Consider the following 17,443-nt stretch of genomic DNA (forward strand, 5'->3'; position numbering starts at 1 on the left):
TTCATTTTACCGCTCATTTAACCATATCAAATGCTTTAGAATTTGTTAATGTATTCACACTGGCTAAAACTTAACTTTTAGTCATCTGACATAATGGGATTTATAGTTGAACTAAAGGAAAAATGACTTATTTCCTCTTATGGGGGAGAAAACTTAGAAGCAAAGAAAACACTAAATGTGTTAGTAATTTAACAACTGTATTTGCGATGTTTGTATTCTCAAAACTACAGTGTCTAAAGTTATAGTTCAGTTTCACAAAGTGAATTTTATGTCTTATTGGGAATTTGGGTTTCTGAATAAAATTCTTTCTCAGTTAATGATATAATTCATTATCTCTTGTCTATTTTGGATTGTAACCATAAGGGTTAAGGGATTGTAATTTGTTGGTTACTGCACGAGAACCTTGTTGGTATTTAGGGTGAGATTTGGTGATATCTGCTCTGGGGAGGGGTGCTGATGCTTTTTCCCTCCATTACTCTGAAATCATGTTAAAATGTTATGGTAAAGCATGAATTCATTAAGTGTGCATAGAAAGAAGACTTGTTCAGCAGCTTTAGAAGTTTCTCAGAAGCTACTCAAAAAGCTTCTCATATCTACTCAAAAGCTAGCCGTGTACCCAAAAGTGATATTGGTAATCCAAAAAGTAATTTTCAATGATCTTAAATATATATAGTGATATTCCTCTTTCCTGGCATCATTGGGCAACGATATCACTACAAAGTGGGTTTTCTAGCTAAATTACAGCTTACCGTTTACATACGTCTGAAATTATTTGATGAGATTTCTCTTTCATCCTTGCTGCGATAGTCTGTGTTTAATGAACATCATTCTACCTTTTTTAGTTACTCAGGTCATTATCATGAATGTTGATTATTGTGCTGAGGTGTGGTGATTCAGTTATGTACATAGGGGTTATGAACTAGGTAGGGATGTTCTCCCAAAATCTAACCCCAGACTGCTATGCTTTTTGAATTCTCCGGTTTATATTCCGTAATTTCTTTCTTTCCTTTTTCTGAGCTTCCATTCTCGCCACTGGTGATGTGCCTGCCAGAATCCTCTCTCTTTTGCTGGTTTTCAGTTCCTGCAGAGTAGGAAACCACGTAGTAGAACCTGATGGAAATGACCTATATTCTAAGAGCAAAATTAACCCGAATTTCAGGACATTTGCTCAGGATGAAATGCCTGAGCTTGATTGCATGAGTCCTGATAACCCGTTTTGGATTTTCTCACGTCCTCTTGGTGTAGTTTTGCATTCTCAACTGTCCTCTGTGTTGTCATTGTCACCTGCACACAGCTGACTGCTGCATCACCAGGGTTTCCCAAACAAGCCTGCGGACCTTTGTTCTTCCGCTGTGCAGATCTTGACCGATGAGCTGAGAGTTAACACAAAGGGACTCCCAAAACACCTGGAGTCTTAGATTGTCAGTCAGCCCTTAGGGCCACAGAGGTCGTAGCTAAAGACCATGAAGGACTCTAATCTGTGTCTGTCAGTTTCTCTGCTCTTAATGGCTCAAAGTCATCCTTCAGCTTAACTTTGAAATGCTAAATTTTGTTTTGAAAAATAATGATAGGTTGAGAAAACAAGGGTCACATTTCAAGAAAAGCGACATCTGTTGTAACCCAGACCATGAAACCGTGACAAAGCCATTGCTGTAGTTCTAGTTCGTCAGCCTCCCCGTCTGCGGGACAAAGATCGGCAGCCCCTCGGCCTGTTGACTTTGAACCTCACTGCGTAGTATGTGGGGTCAAGGATTCTTGCTGCCGGGAAAGTAATCTTGTGAGTGGGGTGTGGTGAGGTGGAATTGAAAAGTCAAGAACATTGGCAGTTTGGGGGTTTGTCACTGGAAGATTTCTCCGCTAATGACATGTTTGGGTTTATAGATTCTGTCCCCTCTGGGACGAATTAATGAAGCAGTGAATGATCTCACCAAAGCTATTCAGCTGCAGCCCTCAGCACGGCTGTACAGACACCGGGGGACCCTGTACTTCATATCAGAGGTGAGTTATTTTTGCCTTGAAATGTTTCTTTTGTGATAATAGAGACTTCACTTTTCTGTTCACTTCAGAAAGCTGCTCTTTGATAGATGTGGGTTCGGGGCTGCATAATAATACGCTTGTGACACAAGACAGTCATAAAAGCACTTTCTTTAGCTGAACTTGAACCCAGCGGAGAAATGTTAAGTACCAAGAGCACATTGTCTTGCTTGAACTGTCAGCAGTGACTAATTCTAGACTCGGGGAAAAAGAAAGAGAAAATGAAGAGATTTGGTTCATTGACTGTACTTCAGCCTTTTTTGCACATGTCAGCACAGGGAAACAGGTGCACATGTTACGGATGTGACTGTGAAACTGAAAGGCACAGTTGGAATTTCCTCGGGGAGCAAGAGCCATAACTAGAACCAACGTGGCTTCTCAGACCGTAGCTTGTCGGTGGCAGTGACCCAGATCTGGCAAGATTATCTTTTATCATCATACTGGTATCTCTGATTGCCGCCATTATTTGCGTGGGTTTACGTAACTTCAGGAACAATTTTCTATTGCAAGAGAAAATGGGTATGAAAACAATCTCAGCACAACACACGTTAAGGTTGACCTATGGCATAATCATTTTAGAAGTGTTCAGTGTAGTAAGATGCTAGTACCAGAGAATAATTTGTTAAGTTTCTCTGACAGATTATGACTTTATTTATTTATTTTTTTTCAACGTTTATTTATTTTTGGGACAGAGAGAGACAGAGCATGAACGGGGGAGGGGCAGAGAGAGAGGGAGACACAGAATCGGAAACAGGCTCCAGGCTCTGAGCCATCAGCCCAGAGCCCGACGTGGGGCTCGAACTCACGGACCGCGAGATCGTGACCTGGCTGAAGTCGGACGCTTAACTGACTGCGCCACCCAGGCGCCCCCAGATTATGACTTTAATACTGTTTTTATAAATAATCTTTTTTTTAGTGTTTATTTATTTTTGAGAGAGAGAGAGAGAGAGAGAGAGACAGAGCATGAGCAGGGGAGGGGCAGGGGTAGAGAGACCATAAATAATCTTTTTGTAGTTGAGACAGCGTATTTAAATTAAACCTTAAAATTAAATCGATTTTCCCCATCGATTTCTTAAGAAAACCAACTGTTTCAACGAATGGGATAAGCATTCAGCTGATATTTATGGTCATGAAATGTTCCCTTTAAAGCCGAAGAGGGCATAGAATGAAATGGGATTTTTTTCCTCTACCAATCAAAAGTAGGAAATGTCTAAATATCTAATGAATGCTACTCTCTTTTTTTCCCTTGCTCTTCTTTCTGTAGGACTATGCGACCGCCCACGAAGATTTTCAGCAGTCCCTAGAGCTGAACAAAAACCAGCCTATAGCTATGCTATACAAAGGTCTAACTTTCTTTCACAGAGGACTTTTGAAGGTGAAAGTGTTACACAATATGTGCACCGTATAATGATTCTGCTTTTCTCTCCAGGGTGGGAAGACTTTAATGGGATTCCACTTGGCCTGTTTGCAAATGACATCTCACGTGTCCACCTAATTGGTTTATTTTAGGAGGGAGTTTGAGTCAGTGTATTTACTGAGCTCCTACTATCTGATGCAGACGGGACAAGGATAAATAGGGAGAAAGAATTCTTTGCACTTTACACTTAGGAAGGATACAGTTCACCAAGTTCCCCTCTCCCCCCCACCTCCGACGTATAATTTATCATACGGTAAATACACGAAAAAAAGTAGTGTAAACAAAGTGCTTTGGAAACAGGGATAGGAAGGATTCACTTAAATTGCAGGGTTAGAGAAGGTTCCAGGGAGCAAGTGGACTTTGTCCTCGGCCTTGCAGGCGGAGTGGATTGGGGGCAGCCAGCTACAAAGCATGAGTGCTGGCATAGAACATGGAGGAGGTACGGCCAGTTTGCGGCGTAGCAAGTAGGTTTGAGTGGAAGGGAGTTGAGCTGTCAGGTCGGCCGAGGGGAGGCCCCCGAAGTGTCTAGAGTGCTATGCTGAGCATCTTGATTTTAATTTGTAGGCCCAGAGAGCTGTAAAATCTAGCTTTGGGGGAAAGGATGTCATTGAGACCCAATCTGCTATTTAGGATGTGGGTTCTGACAACCCAGTGGCTGGGGTCTTAGGGGTAGAGGACTACGGGGAGACACAGGTAACTGGAGATCTGATCGGACTCCTGGGGGCTCCAAGAGTGGGTCTGGAGACATTACTACAACGAGCACATTGCTGCTGCCGCCTGGAGATTGCTGTTGGGGGGAAGGAGTTGAGGGAAATAGAAAAGGTGTCATCCAAGCCGATTGATGTGTGGAGAGGCAGTGTCACCTCTGGCCTGTCCCTGCCTCCTGTCCTTGGCCTGGCACTCTCTGGGCGTGTTGAGGACCCATGGTGCAAGAGCCTTATCTTGGGGCAGAGACCTGGCTGGGAGTCGGGAGGGGAGCTCTGGTCTCTCACAGTGGCCTCCTCGGCGCCCACAGCCGGCACAGGGTCAGACCTCTGGTGCAGGACCCACCCAAGCCGTCCGTTTGAAGACAGGCTGGCCTAAGAGTCAGCCTGGGTAGGTGAAAAACACTTAATGCTGTCTGGCAGGTCAAGAGAGCCTGCAAAAGAGAAGGTTGTTCTTTACCTTAACTTTGAAAGCTGTGACGAATCTCAGGAGTGCGTGGCAGGAAAGAGTGCTCTGGCAGAAAGAACGTGCATTTTATTATGGAAAGTGGTTTCGAGGATCACGCCCGCGCTCTTGGGGGGTAGGCACAGCTGACCTTTAAAAAGGCCACATGTTGTAAACCCTCGGCGTCATGGGCGGTGCCTGTCACATAGTAGGTGCTCAATAAGTACTAGTGGACTGAATGAATTTCAAGGACAGAGCATTGGGTTTGGAGTTGGAAGGCCGTGGCTGGAGCTCCCGCTCTGAACCCTGTGAACTGTCCCACTGGACAAGCTGCTTAAGCCTTTTCAGCCGCTCCTTCCCTTATCTGTCATGTAGAGATGATTCTGCCGTCTGCCTCTTGAAGGGGTTCAATAAAACAACGTGTGTGAAAGGTACTTTAAGAGCTATGAGCACGAATCAGGTATTAGTTATTATAGATCGTGTTACGTGTGAACATTTAATTTCATCGAAGTGTCATAGACCTTAAGAAAATAACTCCCATCCACAAACTACCAAACCAGAGGGAACCGGGGAGATTTTCTTTCGTCCGCCTCCCGTCCTTCCTGCCGGGGTGTGGTGGGTGGTCCTCACAGACCTCCCGTCTCCCCACCCCCAGGACTCAGGCCAGCAGCCCTGGGTGTCGAGAGCAGTTATTCAAAATGTGCTTTGAGCAGCTGCCAGATGGGCTTTTCCAGTTTTATTTTGCTTCTGCCTCTCACCTTCTCTCAGTTACCTTAAATTAAAAAAAAAAACCTCACGGTCACAACACCAGATGCAAAGTCTGTCCCTCGAGTAGCAACCTCGCGGAACTACGTGGGGCTTTCTCGTCTTCAGTGTGCTCGTAAACCCAGCATCAACGTGTGTAATGGATGGGAACCTTTCCTTTGCATTTTTATGGATCTGCTGTCCGAGGAGGTCAGAGTGTTGACGTATTGTCTCACGCGTCCCAACGGCATCCCCACGAAGTATATAGAAGGGGCAGAGGGTGTCCCAGTTACACAGCGTGGAAAACTAGCGGTGGCACATCTTCCTTAAACTAATGAACTTAGTGTAGGTATCTTTAGGTCTCTTGTTAACTGTAGAGACAACGTGTTAAATGGACCCATGAATGGGCGCTGTCTTCATATCCTGAAGCTGGTCTTGCCCAGGTCAGCGGCAATTCAGAAATGAATTACGGGGGTGGTTTGCTTCTTTACTTAATGAGGTAATACATGAGAAATTCTGCAGGCAATATGACCTGACAGATTTCGCAGCTGTCCAGCTTGGTAGATCTGTCAGCCATTTTGGATTTCTCTGGGGAAAACACGGCAAAAACTTGTCTCGTATTTGTGTCATAAGGATATTTCAAACATGGTACCCTCCGAGCGCATGTTTTTTTTATCGGCCTTCACTTCGAGAGGTCCCTGCAACTGTTCTCTTCGTTGTAACGAAGCAGGAAGGCCGGAGTGATGGCCACCCACCACTGGTGAGGGAGGAAGATGGCGGCCCAGGTGGGGTGATGCCCGCCCGCGCTGCGCAAACAAACTCCGAGCCGGTTCGTGTGCTTGGAGACTGATGCATTTCGAACTTAGTTTCTTTGTTCCGAGTGGCTTCAAATCTTGATTCTGCTGTGTCCCCTCTTTGGCAGAATGAGGTAGAGAGCTGTGCAGTGATTAGACAGGAACCCCGAAACCAAAGACTCTTAAAAGCTGAAGAGAAATCAGACTTTGAAGAACTGTGGCGTCCCAGCGTGCTGTAAGTGCAGTGGGCAGCAGATGTCGCCCGGGCATCTCCCCCAGACGTCCACAAACACCCCAGACTTCCCACACCCCAGCTGGACTCATCACCTCCTCCCACCCCTGCCCTGCAGCCGGCCCCCCTACTTCCTCACGTTGGCTAATGCTCTCGCCTTTCACCCGGGCTCTTCAGCTCCTAAGCTTCCTGCCCTCCCTTCTCCCTCACCACCCCCTACCCATGGCCACTGGATTCTTAGTTTGCCTTTCAGGATATCTCCTGAGTGTGACCCTTCTTTTCTGTCCTCAGAGACACCGTCTCAGTTTGAGCTTTCTTTATCTCTTGCCTGGGCTCCTGCAGTCACCTCCTCACTGGGCTTCGTCCCCTCCCCTGTCCCGCCCGCCCGCTCTGTTGTGGCCAGTGGCAGTCATCTCTAGAGTCAGTTTTGTGAGGTCGCACACCTACTCAGCCCCCAGTCCTCATTGCTGGCAGGGTGACGCCCCCACTGCAGAGCACGCCAGAGGCCCTTCCCCTCTGGTCCCGGCTCGCCACAGGGCCTGGCCCCCTGTCTCTTCCTTCCCTCCACTCCCACCCAGGCACCCACACTCTTGCCGTCCTGCCTCCCCCGCCGCTGCGCACCCCCACCACCCCGTCCAAGATGCCCTCTTTCTCTGCCACCCTCCTTCTCATTCTCCCAGACCCAGCTCAGTTGTCACTTGCCTTCCTGGTGAAACCTGTCCCGGTGTCCCAGGCTCAGTTAGGTGTTCCTTCCTCTTTATTCCCAGAGACTCTTACTTGTATCTCTCTTGTAGCTCTTAGTTTATATTCTAATAACCTGGTTAAGTAATTGGCTTTCTAACTAGACTGAGTTCTTCAAGGACAGAGAGAGTGATTTGCTCGGCTTTGTGTCCCCTGTACCTCACCCTGCCCCCGGCACATAGTAGGCGCTCAATACATGTTTGTTGAATTGAAAATGTAGTTGTAAAAAACTCAGAAGATCTAGACTGTGCCAGGGCCAGAAGCCTAATGAAGAGTAGTCTTTCACATTTAAGTGTTCACATTTATCTGTTCTCATCCTTCCGCTGAACAGTACAGTCAGTGGGACTCCTTAATGAGTAGGTTCTTGTCCCCATTGTCACCTTAGAAAGGTTTGAAAGCCCGCCTCTCCTACCCTGCTGCCTCCTACAGAGAAAATCAAGAAGCAGGGAATGAATGATTTTTTTTAGAAAGGAATTAGGATTATGTGCCTACCAAATCACTAAATATTTATTGAGTGCCTACCATGTGCAAGGCATTTGACATGTTAGTAGTTTTTGTGCTATGAATTATCTAATCAGGTGTGAAATACACAGAAGTTTTAAAGTCTTTCTCTTGAAAGCCTTCAGAGATCCTTTGTAGCCATTAACTTAAGTAAGACACATCTTTTCCTTGGGAAAATGTGTGAAATGTCTTCATCATTTTTTATCACAGTAAATAATCAAGTCATAATGGAGAGCACACTGAATACAGTGTAAGCCCAGGATGTTTACTGGGAAGCAGACTGGTGCATTGTAGTAACAGTTTCCAGAGGATTCCACAGCGGCCAGGTGCACTGTGCGTTCCCGGCAGGCTGCTCCCTAGAGCGTAACACCCGTGCCACCTTCTCACTCCGTCAGCCACAGACCCGGAGTTGTGCTGGCAGAAAACTAGGTCCCCCAGACGCCCCCACCTCAAGGCCTCTGTTTTGTTTTACTGTATCTTTTTCCTATAGATCATGGGAATCATTCCCACATAGTCCATCTAGGAGCCTTGGTGCTTTTTGTCTTTTTTTAATGAACAATCTCACTTTGGGCTTCCTTTTTTGTCTCTTTCGCTGGTTCAGTTTAAATGCTGCTAGTTATGATCATTTAAAATTGTATACAGCTAGTAGGCTTACTTTTATTCCACAAGGCCTTTGTTGATTAAAGAAATGATATTGACACAAAGGTGATATCGTTACCTAATGAAGTAGATGGAGGGAAGCCGTTTCCCCGTTCTGAAAGCGAGAAACTTGTAAGGCTCTGTTATTGCCCAGAGCAGAGCATTTGTTTCCTGTTGAAATCAAATCCTCCTGACTCGGTTTGTCAGACTCTCTACCTCTTTTTGTGAAGTCCTCATATTAAAAAAGGAAAATCATTCCGAGACCGTGTACATTATATATTTAAGTCCATTAGTGATTTAAGTGAAACTCAATTTTAATAGTCATGCACATGACATAATTTCCCATATACTTTTTTCAGGAAGCTATTGAGTCCTTCAAAGAAGCCTTGAAGCAGAAAGTTGATTTTATTGATGCGTACAAGAGTCTGGGACAGGCCTATAGGTAAGAAAAGGAACAGTAGTCAGGGTAGGAGGGAGGATGTAGAGTGGGGAGACAAGAGAGCCTCACATAATAGTGATATTTTATTAAAAAAATTTTTTTAATCTTTATTTATTCTTGAGAGAGAGAGACAGGGTGTGAGCAGGGGAGAAGCATAAAGAGAGGGAGACACAGAATCTGAAGCAGGCAGGCTCCAGGCTCCGAGCTGTCAGTACAGAGCCTGACATGGGGCTCGAACTCACGAACCACAAGATCATGACCTGAGCTGAAGTTGGATGCTCAATTGACTGAGCCACGCAGGCACCCTGTCATAATAGTGATATTTTAAAAGAAATTGAATTTCTTAACCAGAAAAGATTGTCCTTCTAAATCACATAGGCATTAATATGCTTGTTGAGAGCTTCTCTGGAATATAGAAAGACCCGTGGGTCAGAGGGTATCATGACGTATATATCATCTTTTAAAACGACTTCGCTTTGTATATATTGGTCTAGAAAATGTTCGTCCTTCAAAATTTATTGCTTTGAATAGCAGCATTATATGCTGGTTGAGTCATAGACACTGATGCTTTTCTAGACCATAAATAAGGTTAATTCCCACATCACTGTGATTCGTTTGAAGATTCCTTGATTAAAAGGATGGAAAATTATGCTGCGTAGGATGATATCGATGACCATCAATATGATCAACTATGATATACAGTCACTGTGCATCTCTATCAGGAGTGAGAAGTTGTGCTTTGACCCTGGCGTCCTGACTCCTGGTGTTACCCTGACCAGTAGAGCTACTTTGACTTTTGGCTTTCAAAAATCTTTACAGTCTGACCTGAAAAGGAGATTGCATGGCTTGACGGAAGGGCTCGGGATTCAGGAGTCAAGAGATTTGGTTCTGGTTCCAGATTGTCCATTCCACACTTGTGTCTCCTCAACTTCCCTGAGCGTCAGGGTTCTCCCTTACGAGGTTCTGTAAAAGTTAGGAAAGAGACAGTAACCGAGATCCCTGTCAGAGCTGTTAGTCACCCCACCCAGGAAGGATTGAATTCTAGAGCTTTTTTTATCTGATGCAGTCATTGGAGAAGCTCTCTTACCACTAACTTGAAGAAAGTGTCTTTGCATTCGTTTTTCATTTAATTTTTTTTTTTTCAACGTTTATTTATTTTTTTTGGGACAGAGAGAGACAGAGCATGAACGGGGGAGGGGCAGAGAGAGAGGGAGACACAGAATCGGAAACAGGCTCCAGGCTCTGAGCCATCAGCCCAGAGCCCGACGCCGGGCTCAAACTCACGGACCGCAAGATCGTGACCTGGCTGAAGTCGGACGCTTAACCGACTGCGCCACCCAGGCGCCCCATTCGTTTTTCATTTAAATGATGATATTTATCCTTGCTGTCCCACAGAATGGTTGGGGACATACACTGAAAACAGATTTGAAAGCACCTAGAGTAACTAGTAAGGTGATATGTAAATGTAAATGGGTAGTATATTTTTAAAAAATATTATTTACAAAAAATAGACACATGGCACGTTTTTAAGGTGTTTTTGTTATTTGTAAAAAATTTGATAGGTAAAAGAAGCCTAATAATATTTCTACTCTGAAATGATTACTATCCTAAAATATACTTTCTTTCTGATGTTTTAAATTACAAAATGATTTACTGGATTTTAAGGGAAGTAACTTCTGTGACAGGAAAAATACAATTTTCGGCCTGTGAATTTGATTCAGAATGATATACCTCTGTATGATTGTAACCTACATACTTCCCCCCCCCCGCCCCCCGCAAAGGAGAAACATGATTTTATCTAAATACTAAAATCTACACATAGTTTTTTTAAGGGTTGGAGCTCGTCATGAATTGGGGAAAAGGATTTGAATAAGCACTTGCTTTTGGAAAGCAATAAATTCATTTTCCCCAAAGAATTTCAAGGGCCTTGTGGTTATCCTGCAGTCGAGTAAAATTTGGGAAAAGTAAGTGAGATGTGATGTGTCAAAGTGTAAAGTGGTAAAATAGAAAAGGGAATCCCTATCAAGGTATCTGATTCTCATATGGGACTGTAATTCTGAGGCTAACTTGTTCTGTGTGTTTATTGAAACATTCTGCACTGTGCTCATAACTGTTGTCAAATACCTAGAGAACTGGGCAATTTTGAAGCCGCCACCGAGAGCTTTCAGAAGGCGCTGTTGCTCAACCAAAATCACGTACAGACCCTGCAGCTGCGGGGAATGATGCTCTATCACCACGGCAGCCTGCAGGAGGCCCTTAAGAACTTCAAGGTGAGCATCCATAAGTGAGAGGCACTGTAACAGCTCGTGGAGCCTTTTTTTTTTCTTTTTCTTTTTTTTTTTTTAACTGTTTATTGACTTTGAGAGAGGGAGAGGGAGAGAGAGAATCCCAAGCAGGCTCCACGCTGTCGGTGCAGAGCCCGATGCAGGGCTCGATCCCACGAATTGCATGGATCGTGATGTGTGCCCAAATCAAGAGTCAGACACTCGACTGACTGAGCCACCCAGGCGCCCCTGGGATCATTCTTCAACAAAATTTAGTGAAATGACTAGAGAGAAGGGCAAGGTAATGTTTATACCCCCGCAAAAAGAAAGAGAAAAAAACCACTGCTGTGTCCTAGAGACTGATTTACAGAGCATGCATTTGGTCTGATTTAGCCTGGAGAGAAAGCCCTTCTAATTCCAGATTGAAGAATAAAGCACTTAAGAGTTATCTGCAACTGTATTGAAACTAATGGGGCGTTTTCTCCCTCCATGCCTCAGCGGTGTCTGCAGCTAGAACCCTATAATGAGGTGTGCCAGTATATGAAAGGACTCAGCCATGTTGCGATGGGACAGTTTTACGAAGGAATAAAAGCACAAACTAAAGTTATGCTAAATGATCCTCTTCCAGGCCAGAAGGCTAGCCCAGAGTATCTGAAAGTGAAATATCTCCGAGGTAAGTCACAAAATTGCTGAAGCATTGAATTTGGATGCTCAGAGCCACATAAATCATATTGCTTGTCGCTTGTGTCGTATGAGACAGCTGAGTCTCGAAGGCACTAGGTAACACGAACACGGCCATCCCTGGGTGGACTAGATAAGACCCCTGTCTTCTAGAGACCAGTCGCGTACTTTGTCTATCACTTCCTATGGCTTTTTTTTCTCTTTAATGTTAAAAAAGTTAAAAAAATTTTACTCAAGTCAAAAGAAACCTATTTTGAGCTAAACGTGACAACCATCTGGGTATGGGATGGGTCTCATTACACCTGGTCTGGAGACATAGGAGTAATAGGAAAGTAACATTTTCTGAGGTTTTTGTTGTGAAATGTAAACTTGGTAGCTTTGACGTATCTCCTTCATATCAGAATTCTCACCTACTTTGGAGATATTCAGTTGGGATGAGGAAGAAAGCAAATCTTTATGTCATCTTTTGATTTGGCAGAATCTCACCTTTTCTCTGCCATATATAACCGTATTTTTGTTTTGTTGTTTTTTCGTTTTGTTCCAAAATGGATTTGTTTTTTATTGAAGCATACTTAACATACAGTGTTATATTTGTTCTAGGCACACGGTGCAATGGTTTGACGATTCTGTATACTTTCAGTGCTCATCACGATATAACATTTTTGCTGTTCGTGCAGAGCTCAGATCTTTACTCCCCTTTTTCCTCTTTCCTTTGTCATCAAAAACCCTCTCATACCACTACTGCCCAACTGTAAAAATTTATGAGCCCTGCAGTTTTAAGTTTTTAGTAGTCACGTTAAAAAAAGTAAAAATAAACAGGGGGAATTCATTTTATAATACATTTTATTTGATGTGGTGTGTGCATAATATCAGTCCAACATGTAATTATTATGAAAACACTATTTGTTAGTATCATTAGATATTTTACATTATTTTTTTTACTAAGTTTTTGAAATGTGTATATTTTATATTTACAGCACATCTTTGTACTTACATCGTTATACTTACATTGGATGTTAAATTTTTATTGGAAGTTCTTTTGTCAGATACCTTTTTTTTTGTCAAAAACTTTTTTTTCTTAAGTTTTTTAGAGTGTGGGGAGGGGCAGCGAGAGAGGGAGAGAGAGAATCCCAAGCATGCTCCTCAGTGCCAGCATGGAGCTTGACGTTGGGATGGAACTCACGAAACCGTGAGATCGTGAGCTGAGCCAAAGTCGAGAGTCTGATGCTTAACTGGCTGAGCCACCCAGGCGCCCCGAATTTTTGTTGGAAATTCTTAATTTGAAGTCCTGTTTTGTAAAATTTAAAGTTGAAAAGTAAGTTCATACATGTGAGTTGTTCCAAATAGACTCAAGTTTTCTAATAATTGACTCAAATATCAGTTTTTAGGTTTAGAGTAATTAAATTAACATTTAAAATACAGTTTCTCGGTTACACTGGCCACATTTTAAGTATTCACTAGCTAGGTGGCTGGGGGCTGCCTACTGGACAGCATAGCTCGTCACTGTAAATTACAATTTCCTCTTGTTTCCTGGGTTAGTAGAACGTGGGAGCTGTAGACTGAAGGAGGGGCACTCCATGTCCTGGTCTTTTTCTGCACTGCTTCCGTAGAGATAAGCAGCAGTCAGTTGATGAAATCATGTACATGGTCAGTTGATTTATATCAGTTGACAGAAAACCAGGCTCCGACGGTGAACTTGGATTCTCAGACTCTGCAGCTAAAAAGTGAGATCTTTGATGGTGTCCATGGAAGGATGATTAAAATTTAGCCAAAGTGGACCCTGATTGACTGGCTTATATTTGACCCTGGTAACTTGAGTTACCCTGTATCATGTGATGATAGCGACTTACTAAAATTTGGAGCCACCCTTTAGGATTCTGGGAATTAACAGTTTGTCAGAGCAGTTGTATGACAGCCAGCAAGAAGAAATACTTCTGGAGAGATATTTGGGGGCGTGTGTCCGATGTGGGTGTGTCAGATCTCGTCTCATACCTGCAGAGTATTCTCGGTATCTTCACGCACACCTCGATACTCCCCTTACGGAATATAACATTGATGTGGATCTGCCTGGAAGCTTTAAAGACCACTGGGCTAAAAATCTGCCTTTCCTCATAGAAGATTATGAAGAGCAGCCAGGGTTACAGCCCCACATAAAGTAAGTGCTTTAAATAAAATGACTTTTTTCAAGACTGAACTATAAGCTTATCATGATATCTCTTGCTCAGTAAATGGCTTTCTACCCACGTCTCTCAAGTATTTATTTTTGGATTTGATATGTCTGCAAATAGTTTAGTTTATACGGCACCTTGAAACTTACCTTTGGATATCATCTCTCCTGCTAGCCTGGCCTTCCCTGCTAATTTGATGCAATCTTCAAACTTCAAATGTACTTACTGGCAGTTTTTGATATGCATTATTATTACCATGTTAGTTTTTATTTTATTTTATTTTTGAGAGAGATGGAGCATGAGCATGAGCATGAGCAGGGGAGGGGCAGAGAGAGAGGGAGACACAATCTGAAGCTGGCTCCAGGCTCCCAGCTGTCAGCAGAGAGCCCGACGTGGGGCTCAAACCCACGAACCGTGAGATCATGACCTTTTGAAACAAATTACTTAAAGCCAGAAGTTTGAAATTACACTGCTGGTCAACTACTGCTTACATTATGGCAAAACATACAGGCTAAAGGGCTATCCCATTACAAAAACAATTAGAACAGAAATTAATTCCTGGGAGTCTAGCAATGCCTTAAAAATTAAGAAAAATCTGCAAAGATCGATCCCCTCACGCTGTAAAAAGAAAGACAAGCGGGGGGGGGGGGTGGGGGGCGTTGTTGGTGGCAGATTCAAACTAGAGTGGTGAATGATAAGCACATTTGAAAAGCAAAAAGTGTCCTGGAGGTAAAGGCATGTAACAGCCACTACAATGGGAGGCCTTAAGGTCTAAGCAAGATAGGCTTGCTAAACTTTTTCAAGGAGCTAAAGCAGCCCCATATTGGGGGACCATATTCACAGGATCTCAACAAGAGCAAATGCAAACCTGCGTGGAAAGAAAGTAGTGCCAATTTGGGGTCCAAGTATTCCCGCAGATTAAGATCATTAGAATGAGAGTCAAAAACCAAGATCACCAAAACCATATGTCAAAATCAACAGGAATAACAAACAACAGACTTAGACTCTCAAGGGCTTCAAGTATTGGAATTGTTGAATACAGTCTCTGACACCAAATGAAATTGTTGAGAGAAATTATGAAGAAATCAGAAACGTGAGCAAGAAATAAGAGATTATCAAAAATGACCTAGCAGATTAAAAATAAATTGGAAGCTTTAAGAATAGAAAATATTGAAATGAAGAATTCAGTATGTAAGCTTAACAGCAAATTAGACATAGGTGAGAGAAACTTGCTTAATTGGAAGGTGGAGCATTAGGAATTAATCTAAACTGTAGCACAGAGAGTCCAGGTGTTAGAAAACATGAGATAGAAGATGTGGAAGATGTAAGAATGTCTAGCATATATCTAATTGAAATCTTGGGAGAAGAGAATGGAGGAGAGGCAGTTTTTGAAGAAATAATAACTAACAATTTCCCAGAACTAAGGAAATATAAATCCATTTTTTTTAAAAAGTTGCATAAATGACAAGAAATCCATATCCAGACACACCATAAGTAATAGGAGAACACATAAGGAGAAAATTTTTTAAACAGAAAAAGCCTATCACCTACTTATGGTCAATAATTGGACTGACTATAAACCCCTCAACATCAAAATGGCAGTGAGAAGATAATAGACTATCTTCAAAGTGCTGCAAGAAAAAAAATAACTTTCAACCTAAAGTTCTGTACCCAGCAAAACTATCTTTTATGAATATAGACCAAATAAATATATATTCCATAATCAAAAACTGAACTAACCATCACCTGCCATTCACTAAAAATCTCTTAAGGAATGTAATTAAAGAAAAAGGTAGTTGGCCACAGGCAAAATTTGAGATACAAGAAGGAATAATGAGAAAAGAAAAATGGTAAGCATGATAAATTGGTAAGTCTAAATAAGTATTGTCTATATAAAATAATGCCTGGTTTGGGGGCTTTATAAAATGGATAGAAATACAATACTGGGAACAATAGCAAGTAAGTTGAGAGACAATAAGAATTAAGTATGCTAGGGAATATGAGTTAAATATTATGTTGAAGCTTTAAGTTATACATAAATATTTAAAATACTAGAATGAGTACTAAAAGTTAGAAACAAAGTGTATAGCTTCTATATCAGTGGACGAGTAAAAAAATAAAAAATAAAGTCTACAATCAACCAGAAAAGAGGGGAAAGAGAGGAAGCATAAAAAAGTAGGGCAAATAAAAAGAAAAAAATAAGAATAGGTTGAAATAAACCAGGTATATTAATAATGACAATAAATATAAATGGATTTTTAAATGTCAAAAGAGACATAGTTGGATTTGAATTTTTTTTTAATGTTAATTTATTTTTGAGAGAGAGAGACAGAGCGTGAGTCTGGGAGGGGCCGAGAGAGAGGGAGACACAGAATCTGAAGCAGGCTCCAGGCTCTGAGCTGTCAGCATAGAGCCCGATGAGGAGCTCAAACCCATGAACTGCGAGATCATGACCTGAGCCCAAGTTGGACGCTTAACATCTGAGCCACCCAGGCACCCCTGACTGTTTTAAAAATCCAGTTAAATGCTTTCTACGAGAGACATGTAATGCCTAAGGACACAGAAAGATTGAAAATAAAGGGATGGAAAAAATTCTACATGGGAAACACTAAAAGATTCCTGATGTAGGTATGTTTATATTAATGGATTTAAAATTTGTTTTAATTACTAAGAACAAAGATTGTTACTACATAAGGACAGAGGTTCAAATCACCAGGAAAGATGTAAATTTAAACTTAATAGATTCAGTATCCTAATGAGAGATTCTAATTTTTGATCAGTTACACACACACACAAAACTAGTAAAGATTTAGACTTTCTGAACGTCATGATTAACAGACTTGGCCTATTATTCTGCTATAGAACTGTGTACCCAATAATCAAAGACTATTGATCAAAGTAGTCTTTTCAAGTACACTTTGGTCATTTATAAAGACTGACCACTTACTCATATTTAAATACATTTCAAATAACTGGTGCCACAGTAGACTATGGTAAAATCTTCATTATTTGGAAATTTAAAAGCACACATATTAAAATATAGATTAAAGATAAAATCCACACTGGAAATTTGAATATACTTTAAAAACAAAAAAAGATGAAAACTCCACATACCAATCCTTGTGGAAGCAGTGAGACCATTATTGTATAAAATGTTAATATCTTTAGATGTTATACTAAAGGGGAGCCGAGGTGGCTCGATCGTTGAGTGTCTGACTCTTGATTTTGGCTCAGGTCATGATCCCGGGGTTGTGGGGTCGAACCCCATGTTGGGCTCCGTGCTAATCATGGAGCCTGCTTAAGATTCTCTCTGTCTCTCCCTCTACTCCTCTCCTGCTCACAGAATCTCTCTAAAATAGAATAGAATAGAATAGAATAGAATAGAATAGAATAGATACCAGAAAAAACAAGCTAATAGATAAGTATAAAAATTAAGAAGTAGGAAAAACAGCAAAGAAAGCAGAAGGAAAAATAAAGCTGAAGAGGGAAATTAATGAAAACTAAATGTAAACCAGACTTTTATCAAAGTTAAAACTTTGTCTTTTTTTACTAATAGAAATTTCTGGTCAGATTTTTTTTTTTTAGTGAAAATAACTAAAATGCTCAAACTTAGAAATTATAAAAAGAAAAATAACCACAG

General features: G+C 41.9%; 1 protein-coding gene across 7 annotated transcripts in view; it reads left to right on the forward strand.

The window, feature by feature from the left end:
- Positions 1-17,443, forward strand: part of TTC13 (tetratricopeptide repeat domain 13) — an 84,917-nt gene that overhangs the window by 38,671 nt on the left and 28,803 nt on the right. For all 7 annotated transcript variants that reach the window (XM_045437382.1, XM_045437383.1, XM_045437384.1 and 4 more), the window contains 6 exons: positions 1,882-1,998; positions 3,299-3,409; positions 8,611-8,693; positions 10,819-10,960; positions 11,453-11,627; positions 13,634-13,790. In XM_045437382.1, the coding sequence (XP_045293338.1) occupies positions 1,882-1,998; positions 3,299-3,409; positions 8,611-8,693; positions 10,819-10,960; positions 11,453-11,627; positions 13,634-13,790 (785 nt within the window). The remainder of the gene's footprint in view (positions 1-1,881; positions 1,999-3,298; positions 3,410-8,610; positions 8,694-10,818; positions 10,961-11,452; positions 11,628-13,633; positions 13,791-17,443) is intronic.

Source organism: Leopardus geoffroyi, chromosome D2 (assembly GCF_018350155.1).
Source record: "Leopardus geoffroyi isolate Oge1 chromosome D2, O.geoffroyi_Oge1_pat1.0, whole genome shotgun sequence".
Classification (NCBI taxonomy): domain Eukaryota; kingdom Metazoa; phylum Chordata; class Mammalia; order Carnivora; family Felidae; genus Leopardus; species Leopardus geoffroyi.